Source organism: Lutra lutra, chromosome 4 (genome assembly GCF_902655055.1).
Source record: "Lutra lutra chromosome 4, mLutLut1.2, whole genome shotgun sequence".
In the NCBI taxonomy this organism is placed as follows: domain Eukaryota; kingdom Metazoa; phylum Chordata; class Mammalia; order Carnivora; family Mustelidae; genus Lutra; species Lutra lutra.
Genome location: NC_062281.1, coordinates 90,124,670 through 90,152,648, shown reverse-complemented (window position 1 = coordinate 90,152,648; position 27,979 = coordinate 90,124,670). Strand labels below are relative to the sequence as shown.

The window sequence follows — 27,979 nt, the reverse complement described above, 5'->3', positions numbered from 1 at the left end:
TCCTCACCTACCCCCCCCCCCCAAGTCCTGGAAAAAAAAAAATACAACCAGAAATGACACAGATGGCTAACTAAGGACTTTATTTCAAACAAAAATTAAAAATAAAAAGTTGAGAGCTATTTCCCTGGGTGTGGGAAAGGGATCAGGCCAAGGAATTCCCTGTGACCAGGCCTACAGCCTCATCCACTGGAGGGGTCGTGATCCTTCCCTTCCCCGCCCCTGGGATGGGGAACCTCTATAGGTGTAGGACCCTACGCCAGAGCCCACCTAACAAGGGAACTCGGCCTAGGCCAGTCGCTGGGAGGAGATAGAGCTGGGCAGCAGCATGGCCAGAGGCCAACCACAGGATCAAATCCCAAGTACCAAGAACCTACTCTTCCCCCTCCCCCTACTCATGGGACCCAGAACAGGGGAAGGATGGCCTGTGGAAAGAACCTCTTGGACCCTGGTGAGAAGGCAGGCCCCAGTGCCCCTCACATCTATCACCTCCGTTCTCTGGAGGGCGGTGAGTCCCGCAGTCTTATCAGATGGTGACAATGACACCACTGGGGGCAGGGAAGGCCCGGCAAGTTGGCCCCACAGCTGGCTCTCCCACCACCACCCCCCTGCAAGCTTTACAGTTACCACATGATCCTCTGTATTTCTTGCCTTCCATTGCCCTTGGGTGGGGTTTCCTGGTTTGGGGTTTCTCAGACAAGGGCCCTCCCAGGGAGGGTACCCTGAATCCCCCACCACTCCTGGGCCTGAGGAGGAGGGTGTCACATGATGCCGTTGGTGAGGTACTGGAAGCCGTCATAGAGTTTGGTGGTGATAGAGCGCATGCTGCCATCCACCATCTGCTCCACCAGCAGCTGGAGCTGCTCCTCAGTCATGCTCATGTGGAACCGCTCTTTGAGGTTGCGGATGGTGCTGGAGCCATGAAAGCAAGGAAGCTGAGAACCTGGGGGAAGCGGGGAGGGCACAGGGTCATGGAGTGCAAAGTGGGGAGGGGCAGTGGTAGCAGCCACAGTGGCTAATACAGAACTGGGGGTGTCTGAAGCGCCCCTTCCCTCCCACATCAGAGAGCTACCGACTGTGGGTGCAGTTCTGCCTGGGAAGAGAAGCCAGAGTTGGGGGGGCCCCATCTTCATCCCATACTCCTAAGCCCCTCTAGGTGAGGGTGTGAGGGCAGAGGGGGAGAGGGCTGGCACTACACTGCCCCCCCCCCCGCCACCTCCCCGTAAGGGCAGAGGGAGCAGAGTCTCAGAACCCAGAGGGAAGGCTGGGAAGAGGGTCTGGGGAATGGGCCCTGAGCTGGGCACTTATCTGGTTGCAGGCCTCTGCCTATGCTACGTCTGACACTCACAGATGACCTGGGCCACCGTCATCACGGGGCCAGACGGGGATGCTCCCGAGCAACGGCGACAACCTGTGGGGTGGGGGCAGGGGTGGGGGTGGGAGGAGGAGACTGGCAGCTTAGCCCAAGTGTACACAGCAGCCTTGAGGAGGGGGGAATGGAGACGAGGACCCGAAAGAGCTCAGAGAAGAGAGACTCTAGGTTGCAAGGCAGTGAGGAAATGGCTCAGGGAGAATAGACCAAGAAGAGCAGAGAGGAAATACTTTCAGCTCACAGGGAGGAGTAAGTATGGGGACACAGAAGGGGCACTGGGGACAGGGCTGTCAGTAGTCAAGGGCCAACAGAGAGGCAAGCGGTTACCAGAAACACCTGGGCTGGCAAAGAGCAGAGCCAGAGGGATGGAAGAAAACAAAAAATCAGGTGGACAAGGGATGGGGAGACAGACAGGGACCACGAGACTGGAGATGGAGCTGTTCTCTCCTTGAGGGTGCCTAAGATAGTTTCCGCAGTCTATACCCCCCAACCCCTCCCATCCCTGGGACCCAGCTCCATCAGGAGTCAGGAGGACTCCCAAAGGACAAATGGCACCCTATGGGAAACAATGCCCCCAGTCTTGAGGTGGAATCCATTTTTTGGAGGTTCCATGCGCTGGGGCCCCAACATCAAATGGGAAACCTGAAGCACTGTGGGCACTGCCCTGTCCCCAAACACATGGCCTCTTCCCCACTCACCCTGCTGCATGATCTCCACGATCTGCACCACTTTATCCATGTGCTTCCGAGCAGCGATCAGCCCCTGCAGCATCAACATCTTGTAGTAGTTGAACATGTCGCCATCCAGGCCCCCCATCACCTGCAAAGGGAGATGTATGTGTGCACGGGGGTTCACAAGCCAGCCAGGACTTCCTCCATTGGGGCAAACATGCCAAATTCCGACTTCCCCACTCTTCTATCAGGCAGGAAGCCTCCCAGGACACCTAGCCTCACTGCCATTTCTGTTCTGTTGGTCCCTAATTTGGGGGGAGCCCACAGCTCCCTCTCCCATGATAGAGAAAGAACACAGTGAGGCACCTCTCCTTCCTGACTCACGTCCACAAACTCTGTGGTCAGCTTAAAGGCTGATGTCTCAAAGCCCAGGTTTCGGGGTGAGCTGGACAGGATGAAGCCAAAGTCGATGTGGATGATGTGGCCTTCTGCATCCAAAAGGATGTTTCCATTGTGTCTGAGAAGGGGGCAGAGGAGAGAAAGAGGCAGTTGTCAGTCTGACTGAGGCAGGGGCCTCAAGCTGCAACACCCTGGCCATGTGATACCAGGTTAAGTGAGCTTCCTGCCAAGTTTGTTGCTGCCTACCTCTCATGACCTAATGCTAATCAGAGCAAAGAAGGAAAATCAGAAAAGTAAACTGCTGTCAAAGGCTCTGAGGTCTGAAATTCCCATTATTATGATTTTGTTGAAATTGTCATTACTAACAACTTAAAACCAGTTTAAGAATATTTCCATTTTCTAAAAATCATGCTTCTAGCAACCAAACTGATCCCAACTGAGTAGAGAACCTGGAAGCAAGGGAAGGACTCTGTAGTTCTAGCCAATCCTCTCAGAGGCCAAGCCCTCAAGCTCAGTGGGAGGCCTCCACTCCAAACCTACTTACCTGAGTTTTACTGGTAATTCCTGTCAGCCTACTGCAGAGCAGAGACCCTCCACAAGAGAGCGGGCTAAGTGGAGTTTAAATGTTAATTACTGTGTGGGGGCTCCAAGGAGTAGAGGAGTAGGCTTTAACCATTCGGTAAGATCACTTATGTAAAAAATCTCAGGAAGCAATTACTAGGGGGAAGCTGCAGGAAGAAGAGTTAGAGGGAGATAAATCCCAGGTCTTTGTGATTCCCACATGAATGGCCAGCAGAAGAAAGAACAATTAAAATGCTAAGCATGTGATGGGCACCTGGGTGGCTCAGTGGGTTAAGCCTCTGCCTTCGGCTCAGGTCATGATCTCAGGGTCCTGGGATCGAGTCCTGCATCCAGCTCTCTGCTTGTCAGGGAGCCTGCTTCCTTCTCTCTCTCTCTGCCTGCCTCTCTGCTTACTTGTGATCTCGCTCTGTCAAATCTTTAAAATGCTAAGCATGTGAGACTGGCCCATTCAGCATAAGAGACAGCCTCTGTGTCAAGAGATGCTTTGTTAGGCTAAGAGCTCCAGGTCTGAAGCCACCTTCCTCTAGGTTTGGTCTGACTGGCCAGAAGAGGGGGATGGAAAGAGAACCAGTCCCTACTCAGTCCTTTCCCCTTGGGGAAAGCATGGCAAATTTACCAACAAAGACACAATATTGGGAGCAAGAAAGGTTCTAGATGTCCTCGTCCAATGTCTCATTTTACAGGTGACGAAAGAGAGGCTGGGGGGAGAAAAAGTGACTTTTGTACACAAGGTCCCAAGGCTACGGAGGGGCAGCTTCTCTCCTAACTGCTGGTGTTAGCTCCAGCTGCAAAGTTGTTTGGGGCTCATCCTGAAGCAGTTAAGGAGACCCCACCTGATTCCAGTCTGAGGCCCGTTCACTGTTGCCACTTCTTTCCACTGGCAGATTCCATACCTGGCTTCACCACATCGTTCTTTCTCCGAGTTATTATAAAAGGTCTATCAGCTGCCGTACCCTCCCGCTCTTTGAAGGGACGGACTCTAACCTTCCCAACATACTGGTTTTCTACAGGAAAGCCCAGAGGTCTGACTAGCCCCTGCCTCCATGCCACCCACTTACTCAACCTGGGGCTCAAGTCTAGGCTCCCTTGGCCGTGGGTTCAAAACCCTGCTTCTTCAGGGACAATCTAAAGCTTGCAACCAAACTCCTTATCAACAGTTACATTTCCCATCAGCCTGCACATGCAGAGCTGCTGCTGGGCTCATTTATAGGGCTGGGCAGTGGAGAATAACCACAAGTCTTGAAAGCTCCGCGGCCCTTACTTCCCTCACAAGGAAATGCCTGCCTGACAGGGTTTTCATATAAGAATGGCAGGCACTTAACCGATACTAGATTTCTGATATGCAGCCCTGTGAGTTAGGTCTGCATGTGCTGCCATGTCACTAGGAACCGAAGGAGCACAGACCACCGCATCTCGGCCTTTTCAGGAGGCTGCCCTCTGCCTGGTGAGAGGCACGACTCACAGGAGCACTCAGGGTGCTGACCCTGAGTCACTCTCTGGAGACGGTCTTAGAAAGCAAGACCCCAGGTGGTATCATTCTCTCTGTCTGATGTGCTCATCTATATATGAAGCTGGAGCTCACAGAGGTCAATGTGATATTGGAAGAAATGACAGCTCTGGGCAAAACAAGAGATACTTAAAAGTTTTGAAATTCATATGTTGGAACAAGGAGAGTTCAGGGCTGGGAGCACAACCGTACATCCAGCATGTTCCTCATACCCATCTTCTCTTTTCTGCTCTATGGGTGGCCGCTACCATCAGGCCAGGCCTCAGGACCTCCTGCTTTGTGAAAGACCCAGGTACCCCCACTCTCATCCTCTGAGCCCTGGGGGCAGTCACTAAACACAGGCTGGCTCTCATCACTCCTCTGCCTACAAAATAAAGCTCCTCAGCCTCATACCCACCGCCCTTCTCACCTGACCTCAGCTCCCCTACGGAGCGGAGCCGCTGCCTGCTTACCCGGCCTGGCAAGGTAGCCAGATCTTCCGGCACCCTGAGCTGCCTTTTCACCTGGAGCGTCCTTCCCCTCACAGGTGTCTCTGTCCTCATCCGCCTTGCTCAAACCCTTGCTCCTCCCTGAAGTCCTTCACCTCTCTGCCCCTGTACCCTGGCACTAACTGGTCTGCCTCGCTGCTTAACGGCACACAAACACGTCTCTGCTTAAAATGTGTCGTTCATTCCACTTTTATATCTAGGCAATGGGAAGTGGTGAAGAGTTAAGTGAGAACTCTCACAAAGGGACAAGGTTAGGATAAGGAGTTCACCCACCTGTCCTTCACTTGCAGTAGGTAGCAGACCAAGCAATAGCCAGCACAACTTTGTACAAAATTGCGCTGTGCACTGAGGAATGCCTCAGTGGTGTAACTGCCGTGCTCCTGCAGGAAGTAATCGAGCAAGGAGAGCTGGGACTGCTTCTTCACCTGGTGAATGGACACAGCGTTGACCACAGGTTCAATCATGCCACTGTCAGCAGAAATCACAAGGATCTTGTATGGCTTGATCCATAGGGGCACTCGCTCCTGTTCCCAAATGGACTGTGAGGAGACACAGAGGCATGCAACTATCATCTTTCCGAACTAGGAGAGGAGGCAAAAATCCCCTCTGTCCCCAACCATGAACAGTTCCCATCCTTGTGGCCTTGGATTCCAGGTCATCAAGTGAGTAAAATCCATTGATGCCCCTGAGGACCAGGGAGTTCTGAGACAAGCCCAGGGCTCGACAAGATATAGGGAAGTACGTGAGAAAGGCATCGTATAGGTAGAAAGCCCCCAAAAGGCAGGGAGGACAGGAAACCACACTGACACCTCACAGGCCTAGAGAATGTGAGCCATTAATCCAAATTCAAATAATACAAAGAACACAGGAAAGGATTTAGATCCAGAGAAATCCTCTTAAGAAAACAACAGTATTGGGCGCCTGGGTGGCTCAGTGGGTTAAGCCGCTGCCTTCGGCTCAGGTCATGATCTCAGGGTCCTGGGATCGAGTCCCGCATCGGGCTCTCTGCTCAGCGGAGAGCCTGCTTCCTCCTCTCTCTCTCTCTCTCTCTCTCTGCCTGCCTCTCTGCCTACTTGTGATCTCTCTCTGTGAAATAAATAAATAAAATCTTAAAAAAAAAAAAAAGAAAACAGTATTTATAGAAAGAATAGGATTGACAAGTAAAGTTGCTTGCAGGCGACCAATCCAAAGGTTCAGGGGATCAACATCCCCGCACCCTGCAAACCAGCTGCCACAAACCAGTTAGACTAAAAGGACAAATCTAGCCTCCCAGAGTTCAGAGATCACAGCAGATGCAGGTCACAAAAGGGCCACGAGGGGTCGCTGTGGAGCTGTTCTTGTGGCTGTAGTTCCTGGGGATGTACTCGGAGGGGGTGGGGGGGGGGTGGCGTAGGGTCTGCATCCAATTTAAACCTGGGTAGGAAGCTGGTCCCTAGCAGATCTCCCTGTGGAACAACCTGCGTAACAACCTGCATGTTCACCTCAGCTGGGCCGAGTTCCCCTTACTTCTCCCTGCCTCTCTTACCTGCAGTTGCTTCAACACCTGGAAGGCCAGGAGCTCCTGGCGAAGATCATCCCCACACTTGACGATGACTGACAGGAGCCGCCAGTTGGGGAGGTGGCCATAGGGGGAGCCCTCTCTGATTCGCCTGTGAAGAAAGAAACAAAAGGTGCCAAAGGGCTGAGGACAGACCTTGCTTTCCGCCTGAAGTCCAAATCAAACTCCCCACAAGGCAAGGAATCAGATGCCTGGGAGCCTGATAGTCTGGGAGAGACTGGCGCACAAGACAGGTGGGGCAGTGAGTACCTAAGGCCACCTCCAAGATTTGGAAACCACACCCATCCAACTCACCTTACTTTCTCCTGCCAGGGCTCTTTGAGAGCAACAGCAGAAGGGTCTTCCGGGTCTCGTCTGAAGGCTGTGGGGGTGTGAGCCAGCTGCTCCGAGAGCCTCCGTCTAGCAGGAAGAAACTCTATCATTTGCTTGGAGGAGGTAACCCCAGAGCCTCATGTCCCTGTCTATGCCAGCAATTCCTGCACTCTTTCCTTGATTCTGGGCACACAAAGATAGAAACCTGGGCTGATAGTTTTGCTAACCTGATGTTCTGCATTCATGTTGCAATGCAGGTTACTAGGCCCTCCCAATTTCTGGACAGAGACGCTGATTCAGATCAGGTGTGGCTCCACATCTGCATTTCCAGCAAGCTCTCCTCCCTCTCCCTTGATTCTGATACATGTAATCCTCAGACCCACTCCAAGAAATGCTACTCCCTATGGAGTTCTCTTAAATGTAACTTCCTTCTGTGGTGGCCCAGTAATTTTTCAACCTGTACCTTCACCGCCTCAAGTTTGGTGGCCTCAGGACAAGGATGGAGTAAGGAGAGAGAAGAGGGAAAGAGAGGCTGACAGACAGGAAAGGACAGAGACAGGCAGTGCCTGAGAAGGAGGAGGAACGTGGGGCAGGGCAGTCTGGCCATACCGGATGTCCCCTGCTGCTATGAACACAGGCTCCTTGCTCTCCTGGCTGGTGATGCTGTCCACAGAGAACTGGGAAATGTTGTCACAGCTGTTGGTGTGCACTTCAGGGAGCTGGGAGAGCAGGGGACCACAGGTCAGAAGCGCCAAACACAGGCCTCACTTCCGTCACCTGCTCTTCCAGTCACTCTGCACGCTTGCTGTCGCCTCTTCATCATGACAGTCCCCCAACTTCTGGACTCTGTTCCAGAAGGCCTGCCCTGCTTCCATGCCATCCTCATCACTTGGACACCAAACGCCTGGGCACTCACATAGGCCTTACAGCAATGCTCCCTAAGTGTAAACTACCTCATCAGGATCACCTGGGATGCTGCTACAAGACAGATTACCATATCCCGCCATCCGTCTGAAGCAGAATTACCAGGAATGGGATTTGTAACAAGTTCTCCAGAAGACCCCCACTGTGCTCAGGTTTGCACACCACTGTCACGACCTCCAGAGAAAGCTGTACTTTCGGCCTTCTACTATGAGTTTTCCCTGCTACAGTTGCCTTCTGCAGGGTCCACAACTAGGACCCTCTGACCATTTCTTCAGTCTCAGCCATTCAGTCTAATCTTCCCAACTCTCTCAAATACAAAATATTCCAACAGACCCCAGGGTCCACAGCAAGGCCCTTCCCTTCTTCTTCCTCCGGAGCAGATCACTTCTCACCTCCACTAGGCACTTACTGCACACTGCCTTGTTGTATATCCTGGAAATGGATTTTTCGCTTTAAATGTTCGCATCCAATCTGCCTAACTGGACTGTAAGCTCAAGGACAGAGAATCTGTCTTCACAAAGTGACATCTGCTTGTGTCACAGTCCTACATAAAATGCAGCTCTGGCTCTTCACAACCCCAGCACCAAGTCCAAATCTCCTTCCATAGTTGACAGAATCCTTCCTACAACCTGGCTCACGCCAACCTTTCCAGCCTCCTTCTTCACCACTTCTCACCCACACTGCACATCACAGCCACACGTAATGTCCTTTGGCTCCTCAAACGAGCTGAGCTGTCTTATTCTCCAGTCTGCACATCTGCTATTCCCTCTGCAGGGAATGCTCTGTCCAGCGAATTCCTACCCATCTTCAGGGCCCCGCTGACATATCTGCTCCTCAGGAAATCACTTAAGGTGTGCCCAGGCCCAAGTCTGGAGATCGTCCTACCCCCACCCTCAGGGGTGGCATAATGACCCAGCACAACCTGGATCTTACCATACTACAGCTACCTGTTAACTGGTTTTGTTCCCTTTCTCTTTAAGTCATGAACTCCTTGTGGCAGGGGCCATCTTGTTCACTAGTCCACAGCACTCCAGGCTGGCATAAAGAAGACTCTCCATAAATATTTCTTGAAGGAATGAATGTATGACTTATTCTCTACTTTCCTCAGACAACTTTACATAGCAGATGTTCAAGAAATATTTTAAGTTTCCCTCACTCCCTTGGGCTTAGAAGTTCATCCTTATATTTAACCTAAATTCCTTCTGCAGGAAAGTGAGCTCCACCTAAATATTCCAGACTAGCGGTGTTCAGAGCTTTCCCCCTCGTCCCCATGGGCACTTGCCTCAGCCTGCCTCAGGGTGTGTTGCCTTGTCTCAAATACAGTGAAAGTTGATGGAGAACGGGTGCTGGGCCCCAGTACCACCTCCCGGGAGCTCCCTCACCTCCACCTGCAGCTCGCCGATGTCATCCACCGACCAGGCCTCGTCATCGTTGTCATAGTTGGGGACAGTGCTGAAGCTGCCTGCCCGCTGCTCATGAGTGATACCACATTCGGGCAGGTTCTCCACCGACCGCGTGCTCCGAATTCGGTTCTCAGGTATCCGGGCGGGGACGGTGGTGGTGTCAAAGTTTTCACATTCAAGGACTTCCACATAGATCAGGTAGGGAGCCTGGGGGAGCAGTGTGTATGTGAGAACAGTATTTCCAACTTCCCTCCATCACCATGCCCCAAATTGCAACTCAGCTGACACAGTCCTTCCAGCTGCCCACTCCCAGCTCCAACCCTCACCTGTCAGTCCCTTGATACCATGAACGCCACATTCAGGGCAGGAACTTGTACTATGAACATACATTTCAAGAATTTGGGCAAGAGAGTGCATATGTCTTTAAAATGTTTTAGCTGGGAGCCTGGGTGGCTCAGTGGGTTGGGCCGCTGCCTTCGGCTCGGGTCATGATCTAGGGTCCTGGGATCAAGTCCTGCATCGGGCTCTCTGCTCAGCAGGGAGCCTGCTTCCCTCTCTCACTCTCTCTCTCTCTCTCTCTGCCTGCCTCTCTGTCTGCCTGTGATCTCTCTCTGTCAAATAAATAAATAAAAATCTTTAAAAAAAAAAAATAAAATGTTTTAGCCAATGGGTGCCAGGGGTGCTCCGCTGGTTAAGTGCCTGCCTTCAAGTTCAGGTCATGATCCCAAGCTCCTGGGATAGAGTCCCACATTGCTCTCCCTCTGCCCCTCCTCTGATTCATTCTCTCAATCTCTCTCTCAAATAAAGAAAATCTTAAAAAAAAAAAAAAAGTTTCAGCTGATGGGGCGCCTGGGTGGCTCAGTCAGTTGAGCATTTGCTTTTGGCTCGGGTCATGATCCCAGGGTCCTGGGATTGAGCCCCTCATTGTGCTCCCTACTCAGTGGGAAGCCCACTTTTCCCTCTCCCACTCCCCCTGCTTGTGTTCCCTTTCTTGCTGTCTCTCTCTGTCAAATAAATAAATAGAATCTTTTTTTTTTTTTAAGATTTTATTTATTTATTTGACAGACAGAGATCACAAGTAGGCAGAGAGGCAGGCAGAGAGAGAGGGGAAGCAGGCTCCCTGCTGAGCAGAGAGCCCGATGCGGCGCTCGATCCCAGGACCCTGGGATCATGACCCAAGCCGAAGGCAGAGGCTTTAACCCACCAAGCCACCCAGGTGACCCAAATAAATAGAATCTTAAAAAAAAAAAGTTTTAGCTGAGCTTCAACATGATATACTTGGGCAAAACTATCAATTACCACTTTCAGAGAGGCCTAGAAACCCATCTGGGGGCTTGTCTAAAGACAGAGACTGAGAAAAAGCCAGGCACTATTCCAAACAGGGTTCTAATCCTCAATACTTCTTCTGAAAGAAGAATCTGAACCATTAGTACTCATTCCAATCAGCAGACAGCTAATTCTCTCCAACGTGAGTCCGGCATCCTTCTCTCCTTCTACCTTCCCACTCTGATCAGCAAAGGTCTTTAAATAAGAGATGTCTCTACTCCCACTGTCACTGTATCTGGAAAGCCTAAGAGTTATGGAAGGGCTGGGGAAGAGCTACCAAAGGGCTGGAAGGAGACTGGAGAGCAATTCTCTGCTGAGACATGGGAAGAAGAGGCAAGCTGAAAAGATTAGGCTTCTTTTGGTCCAGAAAACCAAGGACCAAAGAAGGGGGACAAAAACCCAGCCCTCAGAATCACAACAGCACTGAGGTAAAGTCTAGACCGACATGTGCACATGAACCGTGGAGGCCAGGATGTTGGTGAAGCATCCCTGGGTGCACGCATGAACCTGACAACCACAGGAGAAGAGTCAAATAGGGGGTAGGGTATGGGCCAGAGCCCACCTACCTTGTCCTTGGAGTTGAGGACAACAGCCTGGGTGTGGGGCACACGGACCACGTGGTGGTCAAAGCCGGCAGTGGGCAGCCAGACTCGGGCAGGGAGCTTATGGTTGAGTAGGGAGAGCTCTGAGATCAGCCGCTGTGTTTTCTGCTCCTTGGTGGGGAGCGTGGCCAGCCGCTTGCCAATCGCCATCAGAGACTTGATGAATTCTCGCTCAGGAGCCAGTCTGACGGGCTACAGGGGGTTGGGGCAAAGTAAAAGACGGTGAAGAAACCAAAGAAAAAGTGGCCCGCCCACTCAGCCACTCCTAGCCATGGATCCCAAAGTCTGGAGAACGCTAGGGAAGGAGCTATCTTTCAGCACTGGTGGGACATGCCACCATTCCACCCCTGACAACATCAGCTGGGCAAAGGTAGAAAAGCCAGCACACTCCTCCACAGGCTGATTCTTGAGGGTGAGGAGGGTGGGAACCTGTGTCACTGGAGATACCCCTCTTCTTTTGAACCTGAATTTGTTACGAACTGTCCCAATGCTTCAAAATGGGTTGGGGGACAACATCCAGAGAGAAGAGCTGCTTATACCTGATGCGTTTCACTTATCTCCAGGTCCTCGGGCTGAGTCTCTGCTGAGGGCCTCTGCCAGTGCCCCAGACTAGGGAGGGGCACTCTGAGTCCCTACAACTCGTTTCAAAGAAGGACTTAATCCATTCAAATGACTTGTTACCTTTCACAGCATCCCCCTATCCACCCCCACAATCTCTGACAAGGTGTCAGTGCACATGCAGGGGATCAGAAGGGGATGAGCAGACTGTGTTAATGAGGGAACAATCAACCCGGACAGAAAAAGCAGACAGAGAGAGGTAGGTGTGGGGAGTGGGTGGAGAAAGCAATAGCTCCTGTCAGCCCTTGACAAGGGCCCTGAAGGTCTGTCTCCTTCAGTGGTTCCTCCTTGGGTCCTCTTTCCCTACCTCTCAGGGACAGGCTCCCCATATTAACTCCCTGCTGTGAGCTTGGCTCCTCAGACTGGGCACTTCATCATTCCCAGAGAGGGCAAAGTCCGTCTGGGCAGTGAGGTGAGGGTGGGGGAAAAGATGGACACAAAGAAGAGCCCTTTTCAGAGCCTAAGTCCTTCTACCATTAGGGGTACTTTATCAAGGTAGCCACCAGCATCCCTATCCCAGCTCCCCTCAGCTAGGTAAGAAAATATTTCCTCTTCTTATAAAAAACAGCATTTCACTCACCCAGGTCTTTCTCTCCCTCTCTGTGGGTCCTACTTAGTTTCCTAAGAACTGAGAATTTCTACCCTCACACTGCAAAAAAGAGCTTCTTTCTGAAAGATGGGTAGTACCGGGGTCCACCTTTGCATATGCAAAGAGCCAAGGTTCAAAGGAACAGCTCATTTTTCAGCCTCTGCCTCATTGGGCACTGGCTCAGGGTCCCACATAATAATGAAACAGGGTACGGGGAATCAAATGGGGCTGTCCTGGGAGACAGGGTTGAAAAGAGATCAAGAAAAGAAGACAGCAGAACTGGGCTTCTGTGGTCCCTGGAAATATCCCAGGGGCCTCATGGAGAAAGCAAAAGAAAGGAAGAGGAAATTTGGAAACTCACTCCTTCATTTATCCTGATCCCTAATCTATCCACTCAGGTTGCAAATGGTCACTGTTTCAAGGACTCTCCACCCCAACCAATTCATACTCAACTCAGATTAGAAAGGCAGAATTCCTTCCCATCCTCAAAGGAGCATTTGGGTAAGGGGGGGAGCTATGTTCCTTCAGCATGTTGGAGATATGACCCCAGGCCTTGAGAGAGGCTCTGCCACATGGGAGGAGATAGGAATCATGACTGAAAGGGGATCCGCACAGAAGGGAGAAAACTGATTGGGTAGATAAATAAAAAAGAAAATGTAAAAAAATCATCCAAACTCCCAGAGGGCCCAGCATTTCCTCTCACGTCTCTGCCCAGCAACAAGGTCTGAGACCCTGTGGGACCAGAGGGTCAGGGGTTAGTCCAGAGGGAACAAGAAAGGAAAATGCGGATTAAGGAACCTCCTGGGCAGTGAGCTGGGAAAGGGAAGAACTCAGACCTGGAAGAAAGATGGTTGAAACTAAAAAAGAAAACTGGCTGTAGGGAGGTAAAATTTTCCTTCAGGCCAAATCCTGTTTGCTTTTGGGGTCTGCTCCCCAGCACAGCACCTAGCATTTAGAAGAACCAAATAAATATTTGATGGTCTGATGGCAGAAGCCATGGGGAAAGGGTTCTGGGTGGGAGAAATAGGATCCCGGGGGTTTCTGCCAAGCAGTTCTTGACTCCAATCCAGGGGTAAATTCTACCTCTCTCCCAGCTGATTGCTCTAGAGACCCGGAACTGGGGGCTGAGTTGCACTGCATCCCAGCTTCTTCTGGGAGAAGGATTGAGCCGTACTAAGCCTAGGCTCAGGGCACTGGTGACAAAGGGCAGGGGACTCCTCCAGGCTGGGAAGTCCTGGGAGGGAAGGGCTGATCTCCCAGGAAGAAAAGGCACCTTTTAACTCTAGCCTTGGCCTGGGGACTCAGAAGACCTGGGGACGGAGAGGAAATGCGGCCACAGAGGGGAGCCTGCCACCCAGTCCCAGCCTGGCCCCACTTACGGAACTGAATGAATTATCAATACTCTCGGTGCTGGAGGAGAGCTCCTGGGAAAGGGCCAGAGGGTAAGGGAAGGAGGAAGGGCAGGGAGGGAGGGGAGAGAGACAAAGGCAAAGAATTTAGCTCCAACTTGGATTGTAACTGCTTCTCTCTCGTGTATCTCTACCTGGCTGCTTTAATGAGAGAAAGTCAACCCAGAAACACCACTTGCCCAAATTCTTGAAACTTGTGGGAGATGCTGGAGGGCTGGCTCAGATCATAGGGTCAGAAGGGCTGAAGAGACAGAGGGCCCGGGCTTTTCACTTTCTCCCCTTTTCTCCTGGCCTGCACCAAGCTCTCCCTCGAGGACATACCCTACAGCTGGGTGCCTCAGGGTAGTAAGTGCACTGCCTAGCAGCCTCCTTTCTCTTCAGCCACGCACATGCTCCCAACCAAACCCTTCTCTGTGGAAGCCGCCACAAAGAAACTGAATTTAACAAGTTGCATGGCCCCCATACTGGAATGCCTGCATTCCTCCAGCTTCTTGCAAATGTCGGGGTGGAAGTCAAAGAGCTAAACTTCAGTACCAGGCGTGTCTCCTTTCCAAGCAGCCTCATTATCATCCTGGGAAGACCAGTCCCAACCTTGAGCCACATGAGAAAGGACACCCCAGATCCATGAGCATGACACCTCTAGGCTAGGTGTTGCTAGGTGTAAAAGATGGCTAACTCTCCTATCTACTTAACCTCCTCAGGCTTCCTATCTGTTTCATGTCACACTCAGTACATTACAATTTTTGGACCTCAGCTGGGGAGCTGGTCCTAGCTCCATCTACCTGAGAAAGCTGAGCAGCGGGGCAGCAACTGTCCAGGTTCCAGCCTAGGAGATTTATCTGAATCTCACCCAGCCGTGTCTTACTGGAAAAGGGCTGGTGGTCACACTTGCCATCAGCAGCTCTACTACAGCTTGTGCATGGGCCCAATCTGAGTTCTGTCTGCCAAGGTCTCCCAGGGCAGGGGGAAGGCAGCAATATGCATGCACAGATGGCAGGAGGGCAGGGACCTGGACTTAGAGACAGAGTCCTGGGAGCTCCCAGGGCAGGAGGGCAGTAGTCACTGAGCTTCTACTCTACAATCAGCATTTCAAGCATCTACTTAATTCTATTCCACAGTTTACATTCTCGTCTAGCTGGAGGTCCTAGAGTCAGGATATTCCTTGAAGAATCTGAAAAGAGGGGTGCTTGGAGAAGGCAGGCCAAATACTATCTCAAGGCAAAAACTCCTCTGCTTTGGCGAGAGATGGGAAGAACTGAGGCAGTGAGGATGTCAGGGCCTATTCGGACTTAGTGGTTCAATTTCTATCCATGAGGTGGTTGGGGAAGGAACAGCAGGCAGGATACCAGCTCCATGAGCAATGCTTCAGCTGATTCTTCCACAGACAGGGCCTGGCTGACTTATTAGTAGCCTTGGGGGAAGGGAGGTATATCATGATCTTTTCCTCTCTCCTACGCCTTAGGCTTGAGTCACTCATACTGAGTCAGCTCCAGGAGGAAAGCTGAGGCCAAGAAGCTGAAATCACACCACATCAGGCTGGAAGGCCCACTGGGGCTTCAAGTGTGACACGCCAACAGATTTCTCTGTACGAAGGTTATAGTCCTGAAAAGCCAGAGCTGATCTACTAGAGTGTCATGATGTGGGGCGGGGGGTGGGGCGGTAGCTAAATCATCTCTGCTCCCTGGGCCCCCATTCTAGGCCAAAATGTTTACCATTTGGCTACTAATGGGAAGAAAGACTACCTGAGCAGACTCCTCCAATTAGGATGACAAAATCTGCTTTGAAGCAGCAGGCTTCGGGGGCTGAAACAGTGGGGGCTGGGAGAAATCTGTGCTAGAGTCCTTGGCTTGTTGTGGAGAGTGTGAAAGATCCATCATTAAAAGAAAACAGAACCCCCGTGTGAGATCTGGGCAGAAAAGGACCATGCAGGGAGACTCCGGGCAGGAAGAGAGTTACGTGAGCAGGGGCCTCTTCTCAGTGGCCTCATTTTATCCTCCAGAACTTCTCCTTAGATAATGACATGCTTTGTTTAGTAAGCTGTAGACTTCCTCCTTATATGCAGGAAACAGCTTTTCAAGAGAGTCAAAAACTCTACCAGATAAATTCTGTAAAGTTTCAGTATACAAAATTGAGAGTCACACACTAAACGGACTTGTAGATAAAATGGGGTCTCCACATTACAAATTCTTGGAGGGAAGAGCTGCACTTCATCCTTCATCCCTCACTGCCTCTGGCATGCGCTGTGCACACGGTACAAGCTCATTAGTTGAGTGAATGAATGTTGCATAACAGGGGAGAAGGATGAGCAGAAGGAGGAAAACCAATTCCCTTGGTATGTGGGGAACAAAAGCCTTGACAGACAGACATATCCTCAAACTGCCAAAGGGGTTCGGACAGACCTCTGTGCTGAAGACTCCAACGCTCAGACCCCAGAGATATTCATATTTATTCGCTCACTCCTGCTCTCACGTTTCCTAAGAACACACAGTGGATTGGGGTATCTCATTCTGCTGGCATCAGATAAACCAGGAATGCCTAGGATCTGGTATCTCCTTCCTTTCCTGGATCTAATAACCCATGATAAGGAGCCAGGGAAGAATGGCAGCCAGAGAAGCCACCCCAGAGGATTTAGCGCTCACAGAATACCTGTGTCTCACAGTCACCTATAATCCCATCCTCGGAAGGAGTTAGATCCAAGGAAGAGGGACCAAGGACCAGCACAGAGTAGGCCCGAGGCTTCAGCTTTTCTGGTCCTAAGATGGCGACTACCAAGTGAGTATAGAGAAAAGCCATGCCTGACAGGGGGCATCAAGGGACTCACTTGCAGCTGCTCACACATATACTGCTACAGGCTTGACCCCAAGAGAAGGGGCCCCCAACCCCTTCAGGACCTTAGTCCCACCAGATGTGGATGATTCTTCTTGTTCTGCAACAAACTCCCTCATGACTCTGAACTTCCCTGCCAAGCTCAACCAGAAAAGAAAATGGTCCATTTTGGTTCTGAGAACGTCTGCGCTCTTCTGCCTGTGCAGGGAATTGTGGAAACCTAGATGGGCTTAGGCCATTCTTCCCCAAGTGGACAGCTGAGGACCAGGGAATGCAGATGCTGAGAAATAAGCAAGATGGCTCAGCTGAATGATTAAGAGCAACACCTGATGTGAGGCCCAGCTGAGGGACGCTGGGCAAATCACCTCACCTCTCTAAGCTTGTCTCTTCAATGGTAAAATAATCCCTGTCTCTTAAGACTGTTGAGGATGAAATGTTAAGTACTTGGCAGGATGCTTGGCACTTAAGAGGGGCCCAATACATGTCAGCTCTTTTAGCTTCACTATTATTATCCTAACAAAACCCGAAATTTCCCAGAAAGCAGGCTCTGTAGTTTCCCTCTGTCCTGCTTTTCCCTTCCCTCATCACTCAGATTCAAAGAAGCTGAAAAGAAGTCCCATTGTATCAAAACCGTAGGTGGGTTATGTGCCCCATGGGGTAGATGCCACCACCACAGCAATATGCATTTTCCAACAAGTGCAAATTCCTTGTTCTTTTCTCCCTTCTTTCCCAGGCTGGGCTGGCAGCCAGGATGAGAGCTGGGCCAGTGGTGAGTCAGAGGGGGGACTGGGGCATCATTGTCTGGCTTGGGACACCAGGTCACTGACAACTGTCCAGTGGCAACTTCCAAGCTATCAGTCCAGATATGGAATGGAAGGTGGGCATAACCTACTGATGTGCTTATCTCCTCCCTGCTCTGGATACCCCCAAATGCTCCTGTGGCCTCCTCTTCTTTCTAGCTTTCAGGTCTCTGACTAGACTCTGGACATGCCCAAGATTTCCTCTACACCAAGACCGGTTCCCTCTTCCCTTTGTGCTTCTCCCAAATGCTAAGACATCCCTTCCCCGAGGAAAGGCAGGGATGAGGGCATTCTGTAGATACCTCAGTGATAGAGAAGGAACCTTATTCTTAAGTCAACAAAAAGCAGGATCTTTGGAAAGTGGGGCAGAGGATTATGAGGAGGAGTGACCAGGAGAATGAAGTTAAGGCTCTATTTATACCCCTCCCCCCAGCACACACACCATCCATTTTCCTCCCTGATGGCTGCTACTCTGAGAGGTTCTGGTAGATATCCCAGGTCTCAAGTCAAGGTCAAATGCCACCGTTCTCAGTAAGTAAGTGGTTAATGGAATGGCAGTGAAGTTGAGTAAAAACAACTAGACAGAGTCAGGATTGTCAGCCTTGCTGTTAGCTACATGACCTGAGGCAAGTCACTTCTATCTCTCTAGGTCTCTGAGTTCTTCCTCTGTAAAATGAGACAGTTGGGATACATGATTTCTAAGGTCTTTTTCCACTCTGACATCCCATGCTTTTATCAGTGAAATGAAACAGAGGGAAGGAGAGAAAAGGACAGAGGAATTGTATGTCAGACATCCTGTCTCCATGCCATCTTGCCCCACTGCCCCTCCCAGGCATTTTACCTCATCCTCATTTTCCACTTTAGGGTTGCTGGCTGTTCGTTTCAGGTTGCTGCTGAGACTTATGCTGGCGGTGGCATCGGACTTAGAGCGCTGGTGAGTCCTCTTAGAGGGAGACAGCCCCATGTCAGGGGCTGGGCTCAAGGAGGGCAGCTCCCTCTTCCGGTGAGCTGGCTTCAGCTCATCTGAGAGGATCAGCTTCCGGAGCTTGGTCCCACGGGAGTGTCGCTGAGTGGAAATGTGCATGTCTGAAGAGTAGGCCCCAAGCAACAGGGCACACTGGAGGGAAAAGTTAATGCTCTGGCGGCAGCGATGGACTATGTAGGGCTTGATGGCGTCACCCACGTCCTCATCCATGTGGATGTACATGTTAAGCAACTGGGGCAGATAGAAATCCACATCCTCATTGCGAAAGCAGAAGAGCCGGTTGCCAATGTAGGCTTGTACTCCAGGCTCCTTGGAGTTGTACAGGTATGAAATGGCCATGGAGATGTCAAATAGTTTTGACTCAAATAGCCTCAGCAGCCAGGACTGTTTGGCAGAGTTGTTCTGCCGCCGTCTCCTTGCTCCCTTGGCTGTGCTTGAGGCCACAGTGGCCCCCATTTCATCTTCCTCCTCCCTTATCTGGGCAGGTGGATCGTCCAGGCAACGGATCGCATTGTCCAAAACATCCCCATTGACCAACTCCAGTGGGGTATCTGTGTTAGATATGGCCACGCCTCCATGCAAAAGCTTGACTTGCTCCAGCACCTCCTGGCAGGCCTTCTGGGCCACCTCAGGGTCAATCACTGATAGTTCCCCGACCCCCTCTGTGATGACGCCTAGCAAGGAACCCCCATTATTCCCTGGCGGGCTAGGAGTGGGCTCAGAAGTTGGCTTCAGGGGGGCAGGTTCCACCACCATGTCTCCCATGGCCACAGCCAGACTTCGAGCTTCCAAGCTATAGGAAGAAGGAGGGAGAATGGAACAGAAAGGGAGACACATACATACAATGGTTAGTAGTGCATCCTTCTGGTCTTCCTTTCACCTACCATGAAACCTTCCCAGGCCCCTCCTCTCTTTTGTCTTCTTACACTCCTTCAAAATCAGATGAGAAGTCATCTCCCAGGAAGCCTTCCCTGACTACCTCCACTGCTGATCACCACAGCACTCTCCCCTCCTTCTGCACTTAGCTATCCGCTTAGCCTCTGTTACTAACTTGCATTTGCAAAATGCTGCTTTATACGTTATGTTTACATAGGTTTACAAATTCTTCAGGTAGACTGGGAAGCAATTCTGGTCTTATTCCCTTGTCTCTCACTCTTCAAATGCTTTTCTTTGTCTTGTGTTTCTCTTGACATGCCTGCCAATACCTTTCTCTTTTCCTCTCATATTTCTTTACTCCTATAACACTCCAGACACAAGTCCTAAGCATCTCGCCTCCATTTGGTATCAAAGTCTTTTTTTTTTTAAAGGTTTATTTATTTAAGTTTGTTGTTGTTGTTGTTGTTGTTTTTTAATTTGACAGACAGATCACAAGTAGGCAGAGAGGCAGGCAGGGAGAGACAGGAGGAGGAGGCAGGCTCCTTGCTGAGCAGAGAGCCCGATGCAGGACTCGATCCCAGGACCCTGAGATCATGACCTGAGCCGAAGGCAGAGGCTTTAACCGCTGAGCCACCCAGGCGCCCCTTAAGGTTTATTTTTATTTAAGTAATCTCTACACCCAATGTGGGGCTCGATCGAACTCAAGATCCTGAGATTAAGAGTCCCATGCTCTTCCAACTGAGCCAGCCAGATGCCCCTGGTATCCAAGTCCTGATGTGTTTTTCTAGACACAGATACTTTCTTACCTTCCCTTCATACTCAAAGTTCCCAAGGAATAAGGGCCAGCAAATAACATCCAGGCTTCACTGAGAAGAAAACAGCTCTAAAACAACCATCAACACCCCTGCTGAAGTGTGCCATTTCTTGCTTGTCTGGCTTCATGATGTCATTTCCCCTTTCTCTTGTGCTGTAGCAGTTAGTTATAGTGGATAGACTCTTGAACTTGGGAGTCAAATGCGCTGGGATTCAAGATCCTAGCTCTGCCATTATCAGATGTGTAAACTTACGCAAACCATGTATCTTCTGAGTTTGTTTCCTCAACTGCAAAATGGGAAAAACACATCTACTTCTTATTACTGCTATGTGGGAAAACTTCATGAGTGTAGGATCTAGCACAGTCCTAGGCACGCAGTAGTACTCAATAAATATTAGGTGAATCCTAATCACCTAACAAATCAGGAAACAGTGTGTATGTATACGAGTATGTGTGCACACACATACACTGTTTATAAGGAAATAAGTCAATCAGAGTTACACTTGTCTAAGAATCTCCCAAAAACTTGTTGTCTAAGAATCTCCCATGATACCCCTCTCCTACCCCCAACACTACTTTCTCCATTACCATACACACAGCCCAAGAACTAGAAAGGCTAGGAGAAGGCAAAAAGAATTCAGCTAGACCTCATGGGTCTATAACATCCAAAGAACAGGGAGGAACAGGAATCACATCACCAAGAATCCCTCTCTGGGGTGAGAGAACATTGCTGACAAAAGCCACTGCCCTCCTAGAACGATTCTCCTGAGCCCCACCAAATTTGGATTAGAATAGTAGAACAGAAGGAAATTTCAAAGCAAAGACTGGGAGAGGCACATTGTTGATGTCAGATCAACCCAGCTCCAGAGCCTGACTATAGTCAACAGCAGGCTCAGAGGCCTTTTCACAAAAACACAAATGAGAGTGAGTCTAAGATTAACTCAAGAGCGTGAGCAAGAGGAAGGCAGAATCTACTGTGGAGCTGAAATGCAGGTAGTTTCCAACTATTAGTGACGCTGCCTTTGATGCAAGGCTGGGTGCATATAACTTTGGGTTGGTGAAAGGACGCTTGAGATACAAATTCTCTAATCACTGCGGGAAGCCCCATTTCCCACCACCACCCTTCCAGTGCCTCTTCTCGCACCTCTGAAATGTTAAGAGTCAGTTAATCTCAGGGGCACCTGGGTGGCTCAGTTGGTTAAGGGGCTGCCCTGGGCTCAGGTCACGATCCCAGGGTCCTGGGTTCGAGCCCCGCATCAGGCTCTCTGCTTAGCAGAGAGTCTGCTTCTCCCTTTCCCTCTGTCTGCTGCTCTGACTACTTGTGCTCTCTCTCTCTGTCAAATGAATAAATAAAATCTTAAAAAAAAAAAAAAAAGTCAGTTACTCTGCTCTGCCCATACTATAGTCTAGCTCCCTGCCTCCCAGCAGTCACTACTAAAGTCTTGTAGGAAGACAGATGGGGAATTCTTCTGTTCTCAGAGATCACCAAAAAAGGCTACTTCAGTTTATCTTTCTCCCCACTCTGTCAAACAAGAAGTTCGCATCCCTGAATTTAATTTCTCTGATGCAGCTTAAGCTTGGTATCAGTAAAAATTTGGCAACTCGTTCATCATGCTCTCTCCTAAAATTAGGCAGAGCCCTCTGAGTAGTAGAACCAGCATGGCTGCCTATGTGGAGCTGTCTCTACTCGCCAACTTTAGGTTACACAGAAATAATAAGAAAGCTTTAACCACTCCTTGCCACAACTCTGCAGAGCACTCTGTACCAGTGGGTCATTCTAATTCAACTGAGACCACCACCTTTTAGGTTTGCTGAAAAACTCACGATAGCCTCAGTCATTTTACACAACCAGCTTTTATTTTTCCCTCAGTGTCTCTATGCTTGGCAAATCTTTCCCCTTTCCTCTACTCCAGAGACTTCTAAGTTATCAAAAGCTCCTGAAATCAACTTTTCAAAACTTCCAAGGGACATGAAGTTCAGATAGCCTCCCATATACAGCACCTCAGACCTCCCAGGATCCTCAGCAGATGCCTGTCTCAACTGATCACTACTGGGATTATTACTGGCACCAGGAGGGGAGGGAAGGATGCCATTATTATTATTTCTTATCCCAGAGCTTAGCCAGGAATCCCGCATCACAGCACTCAGGGGACTCTTCCACTGAACAGACCCCCATCTCACAGTCCTTATTCCCCAGGGAACCAGATGGTGTCAAGAGATGTAGGGAAGCTGGACTCCTCTCTAGTGGCTCTGCCACTAGAAACTACCAAATTGGAGCTGGACCTCCCTCGCCTCCCTGAGCCTCAAGGATTGGCTACATCTGAAACAAGTCATGGGGAGAGGAGGTGTTGACTTGCCAATTTAGACAATAAGAAATAGGAAAGGGATTCTCCAACACCTAAGTCCTAATACAATCTTCAACATCAATTCATTCATTTTCAAAAGCAAAGACAATATAGTTTTGGTAAGGGACCATTCTAAAGAAAGTGAAAGGACTAGAAAGCAAAAGAAAAAAGGAAGAGGTCCTATATTCATAACCCTTCCCCTTGCAAGAAGAGAACAGGAAAAAAGACGACAATCCAAACCTTTAATATCAAATGGCTCCTATGCTCTCAAGAACATTCAAACAACTGAGGCTCCACATTTCACACGGGGAGCCTAAACTGGTCTTCCAATTGGATGATGAAGGAACCCTTAGAAGCCTTCCCCACGCCAGCCTAGCAGCTGGCTTCTAGGCACTGGGGTGGGAGTGGAGGAGTGTTAACCACTGACTGGGCTCCACAGCTAATTGGGTAATGTAAGGAATCCTCATCCATGCATCAGGGGGCTGTTCAGGGCTGAGCACAGCAGTGGCTATAGAGGACAGAGAAGGTGTACATGCTTGTGTTCTGTATGACTTAGCATTTAAGTAAATGTCTGCAAAAACTCTAGGGAGAGGGGACGTTTAACCTGGCTTTCTGTTTCTTGTCACCTCAAAAGATTCCAGGCAAAGAGCCCTCCAACCCCCCACTGATCTCCATTAAAGGGTTTCCTGGATTGGTCTCTGCTGAGACAAGATAGCAGAAAGCCCCAAATCAATCCCCCCACCAGGCTAATGACCATTCCCTTCTTGGGGGACTAGAAAAATATGAACTGGTTCAGACAAATCCTCGTGTTTTTAAAGGTTCCTGTACTTTCACGGAATTGTCTTAAGAGATCATCTGATTTCCAAGCAGATAGGCAAGCTCAATTTTCCTCCCTTTGAGATGAATCGTGTGAGTTGGAAAAAAGGATAGTGAAGCCACTATCTTCATCCTACAAGGTGGATAGTTAAAAGAGACTGTTACAAGTTCATGGAAAAGAAAGAGAAGTTCACATGTTATTTAAAATTACACAGGCTTCTAATAAATAATAATGACAACTATATAAACAAGAAGTATAAATCCTCTAATGTTCAATCTTCTTTTGTAACAAAAAAAAAAAATCGAGAAATAGAGGCACAAGCATTTTATCCAATGCTATGGTGATAACCTTCAGAAATAAACATGGAGATAATTAAGATGTTCACTCTAAAGGGGGACTGGGCAGAATGGAAAGGGATTGCTGATTTCACCATAAACTCTTAGGTACCATTGGATTTATTACCAAGTGCATGTTTGCCTTCAATAATAATTTTCTTTTGAAGATTTTATTTTATTTTATTTATTTTTTTTTAAATATTTTATTTATTTATTTGACAGAGAGAGATCACAAGCAGGCAGAGAGGCAGGCAGAGAGAGAGGAGGAAGCAGGCTCCCTGCTGAGCAGAGAGCCCAATGCGGGGCTCGATCCCAGGACCCTGAGATCATGACCTGAGCCGAAGGCAGAGGCTTAACCTACTGAGCCACCCAGGCGCCCCTGAAGATTTTATTTTTTTAAGTAATCTCTACACTCATCGTGGGGCTTGAACTTACAAATCAGAGATCAAGAGTTGTGTGCTCCACCAACTGAGCCAGCCAGGCACCCCACCTTTGATGATAATTTTTAAAAAGAAGCTGCTCTTCCAAAGAGATACCGCATCACCTTAGGCTGCTTGTTCAGCTGTTGAGAAGTTCCTCCTCATATCTCAAAGTCTAACTCAAACCTTTTGTTAAAAGGGTTTCAGCTCATTTTTCCCCCTTGACCTCAATGGACAAAGTGAAGATCAAGTACTACTTTTTCCTCATAAAACTTGGGGCCAAATAGTGAAGTAGGCTCAGGTCCTAGCAGGAATCACGTGAATGCCTCCCCAAGGCCCCAGCGGGGGGACTGGCATCAGGGAAGAGGGCAGTCTCGAGCTAGCAGCGGAAAGGTAGGGAAGGCAGTGGTCTCAGGGTAGTTAAGTCAATATTGAATCAAGCTGAGAAGTCTCTATGCAGGGCCATGGGAGCTGGTATAAGCAGATCCAGTCAGACAGCCCAAGCCAGCTCTGGGAGCCCCTACTGAAACAGAGAGATGGCAAAGAAAGTAACCTGTGCATTCACCTCGCTCTGAACTGTTCCTCCCTGCAGCAAGCCCCAAATGTGCTTGGACTAGGCCCTCTCTTGTCTCATGCCAATTACTGAAAGGTTCCTCCCAAACTTCTTCCCCAAATCAAAGAACTCAATTTGCTGCTTTGGATGGCATTCAGCAAACATGTTCTCATGCAGTGTGGACCCAGCTCGGAGAATGAAACAGGGAAACTAGGGGAAATACAATTTCTCTTTGGGGATGTTTCCAAGGAGTGAAACTGCTCCTAAAAAGGAGGATGAGGAGACTGCACCCTGGGTAATAGTTAAGAGAGAGACAAGGGAGAAGTGGGAAGAGGAAGTATGATTACTTCCAAAAAGACCTAGAGTTGGAAGATAAATGCAACTTCACATGCCCTCTTCACTATCACAGGCCAAGAGAGACATGGCATACCAGAGAGCAACTAGTTTCCTGAGCCCCACTTCACTCCAAGTTCTCTTTTCCAGCCGTTTTCCTCAAAAGGCTTTCCCACAAACACGCTTTCCACCTACAGAATCTGGAGTTATGGATCAAGTCCAAGAGGAACAGCACAGGTGGTCATCAACTTCATGTAGTGGAGAAAAAAGGCAAGGCAGACAAAGGAAGCAGGCCTGGAGCTTGTCTTTCAAATGGCCTTACTACCTCAGCTGTCGACTAGAAAGACCCAATAGAGAGATCACAATGAAGGAAAACCTCTCAGGTCAGCTAAACCACTCACTACTAAGAAATGCCTTTTGCAGGCGCCTGGGTGGCTCAGTGGGTTAAAGCCTCTGCCTTAGCCTCAGGTCATGATCTCGGGGTCCTGAGCGGGGAGCCTGCTTCTCCCCCTCTCTGCCTGCCTCTCTGCCTATTTGTGATCTCTCTGTGTCAAATAAATAAATACAATCTTTAAAAAAAAAGAAAGCCTTTTGTGAAACTCAGAACGTTTTGTAAACAAATAAACCAAGTCTAATTTCCCCCAACCCACATCCTACAAGTAGCCTATTACTGCACTGATGCCTACAGAGTGGGCCCTTCTCCCAAAAAGGTCACTCCTGAGGTCAACTGAGGAAGTCACATGCTGAACCCAGGAGTCCTGATTCTGAATGTCCAAGCTCTTTCTAATGTCTCATATTCTTTTTCCAGTTACTCCCAACCCCACCCTAGGCCTAAGCCCTTATGGAATCAACCAAAACTATTCCAGTAAGCCACAGACAGTAAATTGACTCCTTGTAGATCTGGAAGACACTCTACTCTTAAGGACAAGCCTAAAATCAAATAATCCAAAACAAAATTTCTCACAATCTCACAGTTTCCATGCAGGCCTGTTCATCCCTCCTAGTGGCTGATCCTGGGTAGTCAACAAAGTGTAATCTGATATAAACTTCAAAACTTACTCCATCCTTCAGAAACACACTTCTGTCCAGAAAAGCCTGAGTGAAACAGCTGAGGCTTTCCCCTCCCCCTGTCCATCCTCTCAACATATTTTCTTCTTAGTTTAAGGTTTAGCTGATCCTGAAGTAAGTGGTATGTAGAGATAATGAATGTGACAGAAAACACATAAAGACCACAGGGAAAGCAGAACCAAGGGTCACAGGATTAGCAAAATCCTTGAAACTCAAGAGAGAAGGTGCCAGAGATGGAAATCCTGAATGGGAAGAGACACTGTCAGATCTTTTCTATAGGAACAAACCTCCAGAGGCTGGGGTACTGAGGACGGGGGAAAGGGAAGCAAAAGAAAGTTACAGGGATCATAAAGCACTTTAGAGAAGGGTAAGGATTAAGGTCAAAGTACAGTGTCAATGTTACTTTGGGAATGACAATGAGGGCCTGAGATTCCTTAAGGGGAGGGGAACAGGCAATTCTTGGAAGCTAGAAGCTGGGTGGGTGGCAGTGAGGTAATGGAATCAGAAACAGAGGAATAGAGGGCCACAGGGAAGAGAGAGCTCAGGGAAATGGGAATCCAGTGCTGGCGCTGCACGGAGACAAGAGAAGAGGGGGCAAAAATAGGAAAAGGGATGAAGGCGAAGGCTGTGGCAAAGGTTTGGGGCAGGAACACAGATAACGAGGAAGGGCAAACAAGAATGGACATTACAAGAGGTACCCTGATGTGAAAAGGGCTAGTGACTTAGGAGAAAATAATTCGGGACGGAGGCAACAGGGATAAGGGGGAGGGGGAGATCCCGGGGCGGAGGGAGGAGCTAAACAGAAGAGGAAGCCAAAAAAGCAGAGGAGACCCTACACTTGAGGAGAAAGGGTGGAGAAGGCACCCGGGGTGCAGCTGCCACTGAGGGGGCAGTTTTGTAGTCAAACCCAAGTGTGGGGGCGGGGGCAGGCTGCGCGGGACAGGGTGGGAGAGAGACTCCCCCCCCACAATTCACAGGGCCAGGAGGCCTAACGGGGTAGGGGTCGCTTACCTCCTGGGGACCCCCCCCCCCACGGAGGGGGTGCGGGCGGTCGGGGTCGGGCTGCCGACACCGCCGCCTCAGCAGCAGCGGCCGCTCCCGGGTTCCATTGGCCGCCTGCGCTTCCCTGACAGCGGCCGCGGCGGCTGAGCCAGGCCCCGGCTTAGGGGCTGCCCTCGGCGCCGCCTGAGGGGGCCTTCACACTGCCTCTAGTTGGACCGGGCCGCCCAGCCTCCTCGCCTTCCCTCCGCAAAAGCGAGACGCCCCCACCAAAAAAAAAAAAAAAAAAAATCCCAGGAGGGCTCAATTCTTCTTGTGAGTCTCAGCAGCCCTTCTTGGGATATGCCTTCCTACTTCTCCGACGCTCAGGACCCTACCAATCCCATAGCAATCTAAGGAGTCGGGTAAGCTGCCTGGAACATGCCTGTTCAGAAATAGAAAAGGGGGCGGGGAAGACGTGTTTGGAAGCTGGGGAGGGAGGAGAAGACGAAGGGAGGATCCTACGGATGGGAGGAGGGGCCAATGTTCGTGAGGTTAAGAGGTAGTGTTTGCGAGGCTAGGGAACCGAGAAGGTAGTAAAATTTACTGGATAAGGGAAAGGGGCTCCTGTCCTAGAGCGGAGAGCGGCAGGTCCGTAGGTGGGTGCGGGTGCCCTGTTAGAAAGGAAGTACAGACACGTCCGGTACTTCCATTAGTACCAGAACATGCAAATTATATGGAAATGAGCCCGTTTGTGTTAGCAACCGAGTTACCGTAATTGCTGTGAGTGGCTTTCTCCCCCTCCCTCTATTCCACAAGACTCTCTTAGTAAATTAGGCTGTGGGATGGCGGGCCCGGCGGGGAGCGGAGAAAAAGAGCGGGCGGGGAAGATGGTTACCCTCACCACCCTTTTCCTATTCATGTTTAAGGACGCTGCCAAGATTACGCCCCTTATCGCTTCGGGAATGGCGCGGTCCAACCGCGTCAGTCTTTCGCCGTTAGCGGCGCGACTCGAGGCCGTGGTCCTGCCTCAGAGGTCACCGCCTGCCTGGGTAGGCTTTGGCTTCCAGCCT

At 50.0% G+C, this 27,979-nt stretch overlaps 1 protein-coding gene across 6 annotated transcripts; it reads right to left on the bottom strand.

The window, feature by feature from the left end:
- Positions 1-61: 61 nt before the first annotated feature.
- On the bottom strand, positions 62-27,480 carry PI4KB (phosphatidylinositol 4-kinase beta). Of its 6 annotated transcripts, none has more exons than XM_047724841.1 (13): positions 26,940-27,480; positions 25,920-26,037; positions 18,225-19,161; positions 13,728-13,772; positions 11,106-11,333; positions 9,193-9,420; positions 7,496-7,605; positions 6,869-6,973; positions 6,542-6,665; positions 5,290-5,555; positions 2,425-2,557; positions 2,068-2,188; positions 62-940 (listed from the first exon to the last, which is right to left on the bottom strand). In XM_047724841.1, the coding sequence occupies exons 2-13, from the start codon at positions 25,922-25,924 to the stop codon at positions 759-761; spliced, it is 2,484 nt and encodes an 827-aa protein (XP_047580797.1). In that variant the 5' UTR covers positions 25,925-26,037; positions 26,940-27,480; the 3' UTR covers positions 62-758. The 6 variants fall into 6 exon arrangements, with proteins under 6 accessions (XP_047580797.1, XP_047580801.1, XP_047580798.1 ...); XM_047724845.1 differs by lacking the exons at positions 25,920-26,037; positions 26,940-27,480 and adding exons at positions 1,346-1,408; positions 20,051-20,071; XM_047724842.1 differs by lacking the exon at positions 25,920-26,037.
- Positions 27,481-27,979: the final 499 nt, after the last annotated feature.